We start from the raw sequence: 16,998 nt of genomic DNA, 5'->3' as shown, positions 1-16,998 counted from the left end.
GAGGCGAATGAAGAAAGATATAGTTGGATTTGTAGCTCGGTGTTTAAATTGTCAACAGGTAAAGTACGAGCATCAGAGACCAGGAGGATTACTTCAGAGGCTTGAAATTTCGCAGTGGAAATGGGAGGGTATTACTATGAACTTTGTAGTTGGGCTTCCACGGACTTTGAGGAAGTTTGATGCGGTATGGGTAATTGTAGATCGGTTGACTAAGTCCGCGCATTTTATTCCAATTGGTACCAATTATTCTTCGGAGAGGTTGGCTGGGATTTATATCCGCGAGATTGTTGGCCCACATGGTGTGCTAGTGTCCATCATTTCAGATCGGGGCACGCAGTTTACATCACAGTTTTGGAGAGCAGTGCATCGATAATTGGGCATACAGGTTCAGTTGAGTATAACATTTCATTCTCAGACGGACGGATAGTCCGAGCGCACTATTCAGATATTAAAGGATATGTTATGCGCTTGTGTCATTGATTTTGGGGGTTCTTGGGATCAATTTCTGCCACTCGTAGAGTTTGCTTATAATAAAAGCTACCAGTCAAGCATTCAGATGGCTCCATATGAGGTTTTGTATGGGAGACGATGCCGGTCCCCGGTGGGTTGGTTTGAGCCAGGTGAGGCTAGGCTATTGGGTTCTGACTTGGTTCAGGATACTTTAGAGAAGGTCAGAGTGATTCAAGAACGGCTTCGCACGGCACAGTCTAGACAGAAGAGTTATGCCGACAGGAAGGTTTGTGATGTTGTTTACATAGTCGGGGAGAAGGTTCTGCTCAAGATTTCACCCATGAAGGGTGTGTTGAGGTTCGGAAAGAAGGGCAAGTTGAGCCCTCGGTATATTGGGCCTTTTGAGATACTTAAGAAGATTGGAGAGGCGGCTTATGAACTTGCTTTGCCACCTAGTCTATCAGGTGTTCATCCAGTGTTTCATGTATCCATGCTCCGAAAGTATGTCGGGGATCCGTCTCATATTCTGGATTTCAGTACAGTACAGCTGGACGGTAATCTGACTTATGATGTAGAGTCGGTGGCTATTTTAGACCGGCAGGTTCGAAAGCTGAGATCAAAGACCATAGCATCAGTGAAGGCACAGTGGAGAGGCCAGCCAGTCGGAGAAGCTACTTGGGAGATTGAGTAGGAGATGCGGAGAAAATATCCACGCCTATTTGAGACTCCGGGTATGATTCTAAACCCGTTCGACGACGAACGTTTGTTTAAGAAGGGAAGAATGTAACGATCCGGCCGGTCATTATGAGTATTATAACCCCGTTCTCCCATTTACTGCTCAATTTATGCTTTACAGTTATTTTATGACTTACCAGGTTAGTTGGTTCGGGTCCGGAAGGAATTCAGAATGAAACGAGATACTTAGTCTCATAATTAAAAACTTAAGTTGGAAAAAATTGATCGGATATTTAATTATGTGTAAACAACCTCAGAATTTAATTCTGATAATTTCAATAGCTCTGTATGGTGATTTTGAACTTAGGAGCGTGTCCGAAAAATTATTTGGAGGTCGGTAGAGGAATTAGGCTTGAAATGGTGAAAATTAAATTTCTCGGGAAGTTTGACCGGGGAGTTGACTTTTTGACATCGGGGTTGGAATCCGATTAAAAATTGGAATACCTCTGTTATGTAATTTATGACTTGTGTGCAAAATTTGGGTCAATCGGACGTGATTTGATAGGTACCGGCATCGTTTGTAGAAATTGAAAGTTTCAAAGTTCATTAGGCTTGAATCTATGTGTGATTCGTGTTTTTAGTGTTGTTGGATGTAAGTTGAAGACTCGACTAAATTCGTATGATGTTTTAGGAATTGTTGGTATATTTGGCAGGGGTCCCGAGGGGCTCGGGCGTGTTTCGGATGGTATTCAGATAATTTTCCTTCATTTTTTCATTGCTGGTAGTTGCTGTTTGCTGGTGTTACAGACCTTCTTCGCGAGGCAGTGTTGATTTTGTTCTTCGCAATCGCGTGAGGTTAACCGCGATCACGTAGGTTGGGCCAGTCTATTCTACATGAATGCGTGAAAGAGGCCACGATCGCGTAGGGGAATCTGAGAGGAAGCTGGGCCACGCATTTGCTCTATATGATCGCGTGAAGACATTTTCCATTTTTGACGGATTGGAGCTTGGGAAGAGGCGATATTTGGGAGATTTTTAGAGAAAATAACGGGGTAAGTGTTCTTAACTCAATATTAGTTAAATTACCTGAATCCATGGTTGTTTTTATCATTTATTTGGTGAATCAAGTTGGAAAATTTAGAAAACTCTCTTGGTTTAAATTGAAGATTTGACGATCGAGTTGAGGTCGGATTTTGGTATGGTTAGACTCGTGGTTGAATGGACTTTAGGATTTTATAACTTTTGTCGGGTTCCGAGATGTGGGCCCCACGGGCAATTTTGGAGCTAAATTTCGAATTTTGTTGGAAAATTAGTATTTTCTCATGGAATTAATTCCAATAAATTTTATTGACTGAATCGAATTATTTGTAGCTAGATTTGAGGTGTTTGGAGGACAATTCGCGAGGAAAAGACATTGGAGAATAAATAATTATACGGCTTGAGGTAAGTAACAGTTTTAAATCTGGTCCTGAGGGTACAAAACCTCGGATTTTGTGTCATGTAATTATTTTGGAGGTGACGCACATGCTTGGTGATGGGCGTGTGAGCGTGCACCGAGGGGATTGTGACTTGGTACGTCCCGTAAAACTGTAAACTTGAATAACTTGTTGTTAGCTATATGCTCTCTATGTATTAAAGAAATTTGACTATAAATCATGCTTAGGCTATGTGATAGTACTGTTAGGACCTGCAGAGGTCGCGTACTTGTTGAATTATTTGCTAATTGATGTCTTGTACTCAGTCATGATTTTACTTGCGTCATACCTCAGTCTTTTTTTATTTTTGTTGATACACTATGTTATCTTTGTTTGGGCTGATCTTTGTGAATTACGAGAGCCCGAGAGACTAGAGAAGTTGATGACTGAGTGAGGCCGAGGGCCTGTCGGTGAGGTATGGATATTATAGCACGTGAGTTGTCCGTGCAGCACGTGAGTTGTTCGTGCAGGATATTATAGCACGTGAGTTGTCCGTGCAGAATATTATAGCACGTGAGTTGTCCGTGCAGAATATAGCGCTTGGGCTGTAGGAGCCCCTCCGGAATCTGTACACCCCCAGTAAGCACGGGTACCCATTGAGTGTGAGTGCTGAGGGCTGAGAGCCGAGTGGTTGAGTTGTTGTGACGAGTTTAGTGATTGTTGCCTTGAGAGGCTGTACTTACTTTTTATTTGTTGTTGCACTTAATTGCTATTTGTTATTTTGGTGAAATTTTCTGAAAGATTTTATAACCAGAATACATGAACTGTATAAAATTGATTTGACTTAAACCGCTGGATTTGAAAGCATGTCTATTCTTTGCTGGAATTATTGAATTATTGAAAGCTTGGGCTGGAATTATTGCTGGAATTACTTACTGAGTTGGTTGTACTCATACTACACGCTGCACTTCGTGTACAGATCCAGGTGTTCCCAAACATAGCGGGTATTGATTCTTTCGCGCAGTTGATTTTTCGGAGATTTTGAGGTAGCTGTCATGTTTCGCAGACCTTGTCTTTCCTTCCCTATCTCCTTGTTTACTGTATTTGGTCTTAGACTATTATAGACCGTATTTTCCCGACTTTTATTCATACTAGATACTCATGTACTCAGTGACACCATATTTTGGGAGTATTTATATCTGTACTTGTGAGATTTTTTTGTTCCGCTAAATTTAATCATTCTGTTTTCAAATTTAAAAGATATGGGAGTTTATTAAGATCGTCGGCTTGCCTAGTATTGAGATATGCGTCATCACAATGGGTGAGATTTTTGAGTCGTGACACCGCTTCTGCCACCCAACCAACGCACCTGCGGGCTCGTACCTACGGCCCAAAGCTCGCAGGTGCAGGCACACCAGAACTGGTGCACCAGCAGCCCTTTTTTGAGTCTTGACTCAATCCGCGCATCGTCCAAATGGCATCCGAGGCCCCGTTCAAATATACCAACAAGTCTATAAATATAATACGGACTTGCTCGAACTCTCAAAATGCATAAAACAACAACAAAACCAAGAATCACATCCCAAAACCAAATCGAATCAATATATGAACTTCAAGTTCTTCAATTTACTCCCAACGTGCCGAAACGTACTTAGACTACTCGGAATGACACCAAATTTTGCGTGCAAGTCTTAAATCACCATACGGAACCATTCCCGATCTCGGAATCCCATTTGGACCTCGATATCACCAAAACCTACTCCAAACCAAATTTAAAGAACTTTTAGATCCTTCAAAGAACCAACTTCACTATTAGGCGCCGAAACGCTCCCGATTCATCCAAAATCCGATCTGAACATACGCTCAAGTCTGAAATTATTATACGAACCTATTAGAACCGTCAAATCCCGATTCCGAGGTCATTTACTCAAAATGTTGACCGAAGTCAAACTTAGACTTTTTAGCCAACCTTAAGGGACCAAGTGTTCCGATTTCAACCCGAACCCTTCCAAATCCCGAACTAACCATCCCCGAAAGTCATAAAACAGTAAAAGCACGTACGGAGAGTCTTATTTAAGGGAACGGGGTTCTAAAAAGTAAAACGACCGGTTAGGTCGTTACAAAACAAATGTTAAAGTATAATCCAATAAATGAAAGTTAAACCATGACCTATAAAATATTGTTTGGTATATTATTTAAAATTATGAAAACATAGAGTTTAACTGAATTGTTTAGTACTCGTTCTATTTCAAAAAGTTTGACAATATATGTCAACCATATATTCAATTTTACTCCTATTCAGACATTGATTCATTTATGATCTTTAAAAAAGATGGAAAGTCACATGCCACGTGGTTTGACGATGTTTACTACTTTGTTGAACCTTCTACATACGAAAGAAAAACAGTTGTTTTGAAAAGGCTATATATTGCTACTATAAAGTTTCAACATTGCTCTCATAAACATCCCACACTTTTAATTTCCTACTTTCATCACTATAGTCTGCAGGTTCTAACTTGTCCAGTTTAATTACCATGTCTGGTCAAAATGATGAAATTGCTCTAATTGATCCAAATGTCGATCCATATCGATATTTGGGCATTAGGCGTAATACGGACGACTCTATTATACGTCTACCAGAATCAACTCTTCCGTTTGCCACTACTATTCCTGATCTTTCCTTAGTCTTCACTAAAGATCTCATCATTAACCCCACCAAAAACACATTGGCTCGTATTGTCATCCCTCGTAAAGTACTAAACTCAAACAATATCAATACCACAACCAAACTCCCTCTTATAGTATATTTTCATGGCGGAGGATTCGTAATTGCAGCTAGTGTAGACACACCGTTCTTACAAACGTTTTATGAAACACTTGTGGCTGAAATTCCAGCCATAGTTGTATCTGTCGATTATCGATACGCACCCGAAAATCGACTTCCAGCAGCTTATGATGATTGTATCGAATCACTGCATTGGATCAAGAACAATCCTGATGAGTTGCTGAAAAAATATGCTGATTTTTCTAAGTGTTTTCTCATGGGGACAAGTGCAGGTGGTAACATAACTTACCATGTAGGTTTACAAGTCGCTGGAATTAGTGAATACCTTAAGCCTTTAGAAATCAAAGGATTGATTTTACATCATGCTTTCTTTGGTGGGAATGAAAGGACACAATCGGAACTAAGGTTAGCTTTTAACAAGATATTGTCACTAAATGTGAGTGATATTATGTGGGAGTTAGGTTTGCCTATAGGAAGTGATCGTGATCATCCTTATTGCAATCCAATGGGGGAGATTAAATCAAATGAAAATTTGTTTGACCAAGTGAAAATACAAGGTTGGAAAGTTTTGGTGATTGGTTGTGATGGTGATCCTTTGATTGATAGACAAACTGAACTTTCGAAAATGTTGAAAGAAAAAGGGGTGCAAGTTGTGGACATTTTTAGTGAGGGAGGGTTTCATGCCTGTGAATTTTTTGATCCTAACAAGTTGAAAGAATTGGCCGTTGTTATAATGGAGTTCGTGAGAGGTTAAGCAATTTTTGGATCGTATTATTATTTTAGTCGTGTTGTGGCAAGTGATGTTTCTATGAAATAATTAATACCGATTATAAAAATAAGAGTTTACTCAGAGAGGTATAGCTCCTCAAATCCTATTTTATGGGACGATACTATGTTTATTATTATTATTACTCGAAGAGATATTGCAAGAGATATTGCAGTGTATCAAGGAGAAAAAGAAAAATAATGTTGAGATTTTGAATGTTAGAGTTCCAAATAAGTGACAAGTATTGTTTTTACTACTACATTTGAATAAATTGAAATATTCCTGATTTCAATTAGCTATTTGGATATTCCTATTATTTGCTACTTGGCTCCTAAAAAAGATCAAATCCGCACATGACGAGGAATATTAATAACATAATTAAGTATAAATGGATATATTACTTAGCTTGCCTATCATTCAACTTTGCTAAGACAGAAATAACTTATTTCTCCCTCTCTCACGCTTTATAGATTCATCTAACTAGCTTGACACAACACCATATAATATTGGAAGATAGCTGGTCTATAAAACTTCATTAAAATAACTGAAACTTCTTTATGAAATAACACAAATACCGCAGTCTCACTAGCTTGGCATATTTTATTTATTTTATTAAATAGTCATTACCTTTCATCAACACAGATATTAATAAATCATTTATTTTCGCAATAAAATTTGAATGGAAATCTCCCATCGACCACTTATTTATTTGGTGTACGATTTACCAAAACTCCCTAACTCATAACTTTTCGTGATGGAGGTCTCGTCATGTGCAATGTTAGATACGACTATCCATAATTATAATATATGGAAAAGTTGCGTTCCATTAGGGAACACCATAGAATGGTGATAAGTGTCAAAAAAGGTTGGTCATTGACAAGGTCCAACTTCCAATTATATGTCAAGCAATATTATTTTTTTGGCAATTAGGGTCGAGAAAGGTGTGGACAATGATCACAGCTAAAGGAAATGGAAGAAATGGGTGTGCAATTGATTGGTACCTTCATTAATATTGTGGATCTCATGTACTATCAGTGCCTAATATGGCATTTAAATACATTTCTTATTTTATTCATTTTCGTTTCATTTCATGGTTAGGAGATAAAAGGGGAGCTATGGAGCAAAGGTAAAGTTGTCTCCATGTGACCTATAGGCTACGGATTCGAGCCGCGAAAGCAGACACTGTAGGTTCTCTACATCATACCCATAAGGGGTGGGCATCCTTCTCTGAATACTGCGTGAATACGGAATGCTTTGTGTACAGGATTATCTTTTTTTCATGGTTTGTGTATACGGATGAAACCGGTCCCATAAGCTGGCCCGATTTCCGATAAAATAAATCGATTAAGGAACACGATGACAAGGAACTGGAATCGAGATAAGGGACTCATCGAGTTAGGTATCGGGGGCACGACGCCCGCCCTCGAGTATATTGAAGCCATGACCCCGGGATCGGTCCAAATCCCAAAAGACTTCGGAGAGCATTATTGGGCAATCGAACACGATTGACGGAAGGCCGTAATATCCATGACCAACTGGGTATCACGGCGCTGATCTCGGCACGTACCGACGGAAATCCAGTAATTAGTTAAACGGAAGATTTTTACCTTTTATAGAATTATACCTAGAGTGGGATTCCCCTACTATATAAAGAGATGTCTGATTATTCATTGAACACATCTGATTATTCATTGAACACATTGTAACACGCATCACAAAGCAATATACTATTATTTATGTTATTCATAACTCTTACGTTGCTGATCAGTGTTTTGTTTTTCGTTATTATAAGCCTGGGATCGAAGACGAATACCTTGTTGAGGCTACCCTCGAGTCGAGAATCCTCCCCCTCCCCCCCTTATTTTCAAGCGGTTTGATAATTTATTACATCTCTTGCCTGTTTATTCTAGCAATCTTTACCATTTGTATTGAATAAATCCATGTATCCTTAAAACCACTTACAAATTTAATTGTTATCCTTTTTTAGGATAAACAATTTCTATTTTACACTTATTCTTTGAAGTGTCTTTAATTTCAAGTCAAAGTTTAAAATGTCGAACTCTCAATCTACCCCTCTAAACGTGGATGCTGAGTTCAGTCATCATGGCGAGAACAACGATATGGTACCTAGTAACGAGGTGCCCCCTGTCAATCCCAACGGAGTTCCAACCGCGGACCCAATTGACGCTAAGTCACATATGGCCATCAATGCGAATTTGCCTACCGATCCTGGGAATAGTGTACACGGGGGAGTCCGATCGGTAGCCCAAAATACACATGACGGTGAAGGGGATGCGATAAACTTGCGAGTGATCTTCGAAATGCTACAAGCTCAACATACAGCGATAGCCCAGCTGCAGAACCAGAGTCGCGCCCCCAGCAGGGTTGAGCCTGAGCCGCCGCGGGAAATCGCTCACAGAAACGAACCAGTCACGGAGAGGCCGAGTGATGCCGAACCCGGGACTAACCCCGAGATCAAAAAAATGCTCGAGAAACTGAAAAAACGGGTAGAATTGGGAGAAAAGAAAATTGAAGCCAGTGACAAAAAGATGGAAACCTACAATTCAAGGGTCAACCAAATTCCAGAAGCACCACCGATATTGAAGGGCCTGGATTCTAAGAAGTTTGTTAAAAACCTTTTCCTCCAAGCACAGCTCCGAAGCCAATCCCGAAGAAGTTCTGCATGCCCGAGATTCCTAAGTACAACGGAACAACCTATCCAAATGAGCATGTGACCTCCTACAAGTGTGCCATCAAAGGGAACGACTTAGAGGATGATGAGATCGAGTTCGTCCTGCTGAAAAAATTCAGGGAAACTTTGTCGAAGGGAGCTATGATATGGTATCACAACTTACCCCTAATTTTATTGACTCGTTTGCTATGCTTACAGACTCCTTCATGAAAGCACACGCCGGAGCCATCAAGATCGATACCAGGAAGTCCGACCTTTTCAAAGTGAAACAGAGAGATAATGAGATACTCAGGAAATTTGTGTCTTGGTTTCAAATAGAACGAATGGACTTGCCTCCGATCGCGAACGATTGGGCCGTTCAGGCCTTCACCCAAGGACTCAATACTCGAAGCGCATTATCTTCACAGCAGTTGAAGCAAAATATAGTAGAATATCCTGCTGTAACTTGGGCCGATGTACATAACCAGTATCAATCAAAAATTAGGGTCGAATATGATAAGCTTAGGACCCCTTCCGGGTCCTCTTATCCCGTCAAAGCTATCGACAGACCCAAGAGAGACATTGATCATGAACCGAGATTAAGTAGGGATCGGTATTAACCATACAATTAGAACTGGAGAGGTAATGGGTCTGGACGAAACCCTATGAGAAGTGAAAGGAAAAGCGATCGAGGTCAAAATAACTGAGGACTCATGAGCAAAAGCGGTTTCGACAGGCCCATCGGGACTAATGAAGCGCCAAAGTTATCGCAGTATCACTTCAACCCCAATGTTGTTGCCGTCGTATCTACCATCGGATGCATCAAAGACACCAAGTGGCCTCAACTTCTGCAATCCGATCTAGCCCAAAGGGACCCCAACCTAATGTGTAAGTATCACGGCATTCACGGCCACAAAATGATTGCTGACAATTGAGAGAGTAAGTAGCCCGATTATTCAACAACGGACATCTCTGAGAGTTCCTGAGCGATCGAGCCAAAAACCATTTCAAGAATAGAGACTCTAATAAGCAAATCGAGCAGGAGGAACCTCAGCATGTCATTAACATGATCATCGGTAGGGTCAACGTCCCCCAGGGGTCGATGTTAAAGAGCACCAAAGTGTCCATCACTAGAAAAAAACGGACTCGAGATTACATGCCAGAAGGAACCTTGTCTTTCAACGAAGAGGATGCTGAAGGCATCGTGCAGCCACACAACGACGCACTGGTAATATCTATACTCATAAATAGATCTCGAGTTAAGCGTGTGTTAATTTATCCAGGTAGCTCAGCCAATATCATCAGATCGAGAGTCGTAGAGCAGTTGGGTCTACAAGACCAAATTGTGCCTGCAGTCCGAGTTCTAAACGGATTCAACATGGCATGTGAGACCACTAAAAGGGAGATAACACTACCGGTGAACACCGTCGGAACCATTCAGGAAGCAAAGTTCTACGTGACCGAAGGAGATATGAGATACAACGCTCTATTCGGGAGGTCATGGATTCACAACATGAGGGCAGTGCCCTCGACACTACATCAGGTGTTGAAATTCCCAATGCCAGGAGGGATTAAAATAATTTACGGAGAATAACCGGCCCCAAAGGAGATGTTTGCGGTCGACGAGGTGGTCCCGATATCTGCACTTTCTACACCAAAGGGTCTAAGTTCGGTCGTCAAGGAAGGAATCAAATAGCAATCACCGACACCGGCCCCGACTGAACCGGAGAAGCAGGGGACGGATGAGGACGATATCTACGGAGTTCCCAAATCTATCATAGTCCTCGACAATTCTGACGCCACCAAATCAACGGTCGAAGAACTTGAGCAGGTCATATTGATCGAGCATCTGCCCGATCGTAAGGTATACCTGGGCACGGGGTTAAATCCCAAGCTTAGGAAAAAATGCATTAAATTCCTTATGGCTAACATAGATTGTTTCGCTTGGTCCCACCTCAACATGACAGGGATACCGCCGAAGATAACTATCCATAAGTTGAGCCTGGATTTGAAGTTCCACCCGATAAAATAGAAAAGGAGGCATCAGTTTGAAGTCAAGCATGCATTCATCAAAGACGTGGTATCTAAACTCCTTAAAATAGGGCCCATCCGGGAGGTTAAATACCCGGATTGGTTAGCAAACATAGTGGTAGTCCCTAAAAAGGGAATAAATTAAGAATGTGTGTAGACTACAAAGACTTGAATAAGGCATGCCCTAAAGAATACTTCCCTCTGCCCAACATCAATCGCATGATCCATGCGACGGCCATCCACTAGATCCCCAGCTTTCTCAAAGCCTATTCCGGGTAAAACCAAATTCGGATGGACCCGGGCGACCAGAAAAAAATGTCCTTCATTACTAAGTATGGCACCTACTGCTATAACGTAATGTCATTCGGACTAAAAAGCGCTGGTGCCACTTACCAACGCCTAGTAAATCGAATATTCGAACAACAAATAAGAAAATCAATGGAAGTTTACATTGATGATATGTTAGTTAAGTCCCTGCGAACAGAGGACCATTTGAAACATTTGCAGGAAACCTTCAACATATTGAAGAAATATAATATGAAGCTGAACCCGGAGAAATGCGCATTCGGAGTGAGGTCCGGAAAATTTCTCGGATTCATGGTGTCTAACCAGGGAATCGAGATCAATCCCGATAAAATCAAGGCCATAGAGGAAATTACCGTGGTGGACAATGTCAAGGCCATTCAAAGGCTAACCAAGCACATAGCCGCGTTGGGCCGATTCATTTCAAGGTCCTCCAACAGGAGCCATCGGTTCTTCTCGTTATTGAAGAAGAAGAATAATTTCTCATGGACACCGGAGTGTCAGCAAGCCTTGGAAGAACTCAAGCGGTACCTTTCGATCCCGCATTTGCTTCATACTCCGAAGGCAGATGGAAAGTTGTACCTATACTTAGCGGTATCCGAGATAGCGGTAAGTGGAGTCCTAGTCCGGGAAGAGGAAGGTACACAATTTCCTATCTACTATGTTAGCAGGACTCTAGACGAGTCCGAAACTAGGTATCCTCTCCTGGAAAAAATTGGTGCTTGCTTTGCTAAGAGCCTCTAGGAAGTTAAAACCGTATTTTCAATGTCATCCCATATGTGTCATGACTACTTACCTATTGAGGAACATAATGCATAAGCCCGAGCTCTTGGGATGATTGGCCAAATGGGTCATGGAATCAACGGGTACGATATCGAATATCGACCCTGAACCACCATTAAATCTCAAATTTTGGTGGACTTCGTGGCCGACTTCACGCCGGACCTGATACCCGAGGTCGAGAAGGAATTGTTGTTGAACTCAGGGACCTCCTCCGAAATCTGGATCCTCTTTACGGATGGCGCCTCGAACTTAAAGGGGTCCGGACTTGGCATCATGTTGAAGCCACTGACAGGTGACGTTACATCGGTTCAAGGAATGGACTTTGCAACATGTACCTCGAGATCTAAACAGCGAAACCGATGCTCTTGACAACTTAGGATCATCGATTGATGATGATGAATTCAACTCAAGAGTGGTCGTACAACTCATGAAATCGGTAGTGGAAGAAGGCCATGCCGAGATAAACTCAACAAGCTTAACCTGGGACTAGAGAAACAAGTATATAGATTACCTGAAGACCAGAAAACTGCCCTCGAATCCTAAAGTATCAAGAGCTTTGCGCACAAAGGCGGCCAGGTTCAGCTTGTCCGAAGACAACGCCCTATTCAGGAGAACGTTCGATGGCCCACTCGGCGTATGTCTGGGACCGGGCGATACCGAGTATGTTTTGAGGAAAGTTCACGAAGGCACCTGCGGGAATCATTCGGGTTCCGAATTGTTGGTTCGTAAGATAATCAGAGCTGGATACTACTAGATCGACATGGAAAAAGACGCAAAGAAGTTCGTGCAAAAATGCGACGGATATCAGAGACATGCACCGATTATTCATCAGCCCGAGGAGCTGTTACATTTGTTCTTGTCACCCTGTCCATTCATGAAATGGGGGATGGACATCGTTGGCCCCCTGCCATGGGCACCCGGTAAGACTCAATTTAAATTATTTATGACTGACTATTTTTCTAAATGGGTAGAAGCCAAATCATTTGAGAAATCCAGGGAGAAAGAAGATATTGACTTCATTTGGGACCACATAATATGCCGGTTTGAAATGTCGGCCGAGATCATGTGCGACAATGGGAAGCAATTCATCGGTAATAAGGTGAGTAAATATTTCGAGGACCATAAGATCAAAATGATCCTATCAATACTCTATCACCCTAGTGGGAACGGGTAGGCGGAGTCTACGAACAAAACCATACTCCAAAATCTTAAGAAGAGGTTGAACGACGCCAAAGGAAAATGGAAGGAAATTTTACCCAAAGTCCTGTGGGCATATCGAACGATCTCAAAATCTAGTATCGGGGCTACCCCGTTCTCGTTGGTCTACGGTGCCGAAGTGCTAATACCGGTCGAAGTAGGAGAACTGATTCTCCGATTTTGATACACGACCGAAGAGTCAAACAATGAGGCCATGAACATGAGCCTGGAACTGTTGGACGAGAGGCGCGAGGCTGCCCTCGTCCGGCTGACCGCCGAAAAATATCGGATCGAAGGGTATTACAACCAGAGAGCCAACCTCTAACACTTCAACATCAGGGACTTAGTGTTAATAAAATTGAAACTAAACACTTGGAAACCGAACGAAGTCAAGAATTATCGAGATCACCGGCAAAGGATCATACAAACTTGAATAAGGGAGCGGTGAGCGACTACCAAACAATTGGAACGTGACCCACTTAAAACGGTAGTACTGCTAAGGTATGACCCCATTCATTCTTTTCTTTACCTATATTAGGAATTGAACTAACACTTACAGGCAACGCCCAAAGAATGATGCAGTTATTAGACCTGAAAGCATGCATTGCACTCTTTTTTCCTTGAACCGGTTTTGTCCAAAATGGATTTTCCGGCAAGGTTTTTAACGAGGCAACAGTAGATCGTGCTAACTTAGAATTGAAGACCCGCTATGAACCGGAGTCGAGGGTCAAATCAACAGTATCCGAGCCCTCTCTACGATCGGCCTCGAATACTGGGGGCCATCACCATTGATAATGATTTTAGCAAGGAAGGAAACTTTATGCTCGAAAAGTCTGGGCTTGGTGGATAGGATTTATTGTAAGGGCCAAACGGTCAAAATGAACTGTGCCCACATAGACCACTTAAGCCATAACATGGAGCTTGTACACATTCGTAATTTTGTATGTTGCGCATAGAAATGATAGAAAGTTCCTACCTTGCAGGTACATATTTTGTCTCTAAAAAACTACTATATTTTGTTCCTTAAAGACATCGGGCCCAAGGGCCACCTCTGTCTGGATCCAAAAGATCAACACCACTCGAGGACTGTAGTCCAAGGCAAACTCAGACGGCTCGGGCTGTCAAAGCTCAGGGGCACAAAAATCTATTAGGCAGTGCCCGAACTTTAAAGGCTACGGCCGCCCCCACTCGGGGACTGTCGTCCTGGGCAAACCCGGATGGTTCGGGCATTGAAGCCCGGGGTAAGAAGCCTATTAGGCAATACCCGAACTTAAAAGGCTACGATCATCCTAGAAACGGCTCGGAGGCATCTGTAACCCGTAACCCGATTCAAAGGCTACCATTGGCAAAATTATAATATAAAAAATTCTAAGTACGCACTTCGGGGAAAGCTTCCGGTCATACCAATCCCCTACAAGTCTTAAGAAAATTTTTATCGAGAACATGCCTTGTTCGAACCTCCGAACAAGACCTTATTACTACGTGCCAAGGCATTTGAAATCTTTGCAATCGTAAAGAAAAAAACAAAAGAAACAAACTTGAAATTGTCGAAGGGAAAAAAGGAAGAGGCCTCAACATAATATACAAAAATACAAAAACAAAGAAAAATCAACAAGGCACCTAAGCCTGATCTTCGCCGGAGCCCACCTCATCACCAGGGCCATCGGGGTCTCCTCCGCCCTAGGATCCGTGGGAACCCTCAGAGCCCTCGTCATCCTCGAGGTATGCAAACCTCTTTGCCTCGGCCTTGAGCCTCTTAGCGTTTTCGATCTCGACCAATAGGTCAAAAAATTCAAGCATGAACTTCTTCGAAGGCCTCCCTTCGGGACTGCCACTTCACGTATTCAACAATGACTGTCAGGCGGTCCTGGGCTGCCTCAGTGTCAGCTTTGTACTGGGCCACCATCTCTTGAGTGTTGGTCCTGATTATTTCCACCACTGACTTGGCTGCTTTAAGCTTCTTGGCAAGGGTATCCCATTCGGCAATGGCCGAGACCAGTTGAGATTGGAGGTCTTCGATGTTTTGGGACCGGGCCTCATCTTTATCCCTCGCCACTCAAAGTTGGGCCTCCGTCGATGCCAGTTGCTCCCGGACAGTCTCATTTTCCGAAGCCACTCGGTCCATTTTGTCCTTCCACTCTTCGGCCATGGCCTTGACCTCGACTATCTCCGCTCGGAGCTGGTCGACCCGATCAACCTTCTGCTGGACCTGCGGGTTCTGACCGTTAGTCACCATGTCTAACTCACCATCACTAACTTCAAAGATCTTTACCTGTTCCACCAGGTTGGCATGTTCTTTCTGAGCCGCGTCCAACTCGGATCGAAGGTTCTTGACTTCTCATTCGCGTTTCTCGCTGAGAAGCTTATACATGTCCCTCTTCTTATCAAGCTCTTTGACTTCGACCTCGAGTTGGCTAAGCTCATCCCGGTACTGGAGAAAGGTTTCATGGTGAAGCAATGAGGCCTGCAAAATAAGGAGAGGAAAAGGCATTAGAGTCATCAAAAACTGAACCCGAAGATAAAAGAGTATGATAACACCTTACCCGGTTCAACGCCTATTGCGCTTCGTTGAACAAGTATGGCACATCTACCTCGTTAATATTTTCCTGGTCTTCGTCGGTTACCAGTCACCGAAGGTAACTAGCTATCCATACAGGGGCGAAAAGAACCCGGGCATCCTCCAGAATGGTAATAACAACAGATCACTTCCGACCAGGATCCGTGCTCACAGCAGGGAACCGATTGATCAACCTCGGGCTCAAGTTCGACCCACCGACCTCCGAGGATTGACTTTTCCTCTGCACCTCTAAATTGCCCAACCCGATGAAGTCTTCTAGGGCGGTTGAGTCCACACCATCAAAGATGCATCGAAGGGGATCGTCCGCTCCATGGACCCCTTCGTTGGATCGCTCCTTCGTCGCTCGGGATTCATCAAACATAGACTCCGTGAACGAGGGCGATCCTGAAATTTCTATGACACCGGGCGGGGCAGAGCCGGCATCTCGAGGAGTCTCGACCCTCGCCCCTGCGCCAGCCTCGTACACTTGAGGAGGATTAGCCTTCGTCGTTTCCCCATCGGCTGCCACTTGCTCCTCAGGGACAGACGGCTCGTGGGCCACAGAAATTTTGTCCTCCTTGGGCTCGTCCCTGAGCCGGTAAAGTAATTCCGAGATAGGCACTCGGGACCTGGAGCTTTCCTTTGGCTTACGAGCCAACCTTCTCCTTAGTTTCTTTATTTTCGAGCTCGGGGAATTCGGGGCCCTCCTCCTTTTTTTCTCTTTGGTTGTGGCTCCGGGATACACCGAAGCAGGAGGATCGGCGGGTAGGTCCTCTCCCCCACCAAGGCCTAAGCTCGATTGACTTAGGCAAGCCTGCAAAAAAAAAAAGCAATGAGGACATAGTAATGAAAAAAGAAGGTTTAAGGCCACTTATCTGGAGAAAGGAATCTTACAATGAGATCGGGCCTCCCAACGGCCCTTCGAGAGCTCGCGCCACGAGTGCTCGGTATAAGGCATTTGCGAACAAATGCCTCTGATCCACTCCTTGAGACAAGGAATGGCGTTTGGAACTCGAGCGAGGGTTGTACCACAGCAAACACCAATGAAAAAAGGAAAGATAAAACATGAAATCGACGTTTAAAAGAAGTTATACTTACGTGATACGTTCCACTTATCGGGGAATGGCCTCCACTTGGTAGGTATCAGGTCGGCGGTTCTCACTCAGACAAAGCGTCCTTGCCAACCCCGATCCCGGTCCTCGTCGGTACTCAAAAATGGGGCTTTGCTGGCCCAACGTACAAGCTTTATCAGTCGCTCCCCCCCTCCCCCCTCCCCCGGAAGATTCGGGGACTGTATAAGTGGAGAAGGTGATCGATGGTAAACGTGCATGAATCGATTTTATTCACAAAGAATCAGAGGAGGAT

General features: G+C 43.3%; 1 protein-coding gene across 1 annotated transcript; it reads left to right on the top strand.

Annotated features, from left to right (window-relative positions):
- The first annotated feature begins 4,983 nt into the window (after nt 1–4,983).
- Nucleotides 4,984–6,383, top strand: LOC104097858 (carboxylesterase 1-like). The gene has a single exon (XM_009604475.3). It carries the CDS (start codon nt 5,075–5,077, stop codon nt 6,077–6,079), a length of 1,005 nt encoding a protein of 334 aa, XP_009602770.1. The 5' UTR covers nt 4,984–5,074; the 3' UTR covers nt 6,080–6,383.
- Nucleotides 6,384–16,998: the final 10,615 nt, after the last annotated feature.

Source organism: Nicotiana tomentosiformis, chromosome 1 (assembly GCF_000390325.3).
Source record: "Nicotiana tomentosiformis chromosome 1, ASM39032v3, whole genome shotgun sequence".
NCBI lineage: Eukaryota > Viridiplantae > Streptophyta > Magnoliopsida > Solanales > Solanaceae > Nicotiana > Nicotiana tomentosiformis.
The sequence above is the reverse complement of the archived record's forward strand: the minus strand, read 5'-3'. Positions and strand labels throughout refer to the sequence as shown.

Bases quoted from the DNA above. Each gene is read 5' to 3' on its own strand.
- LOC104097858 (XM_009604475.3), top strand. From the start codon at position 5,075: ATGTCTGGTCAAAATGATGAAATTGCTCTAATTGATCCAAATGTCGAT.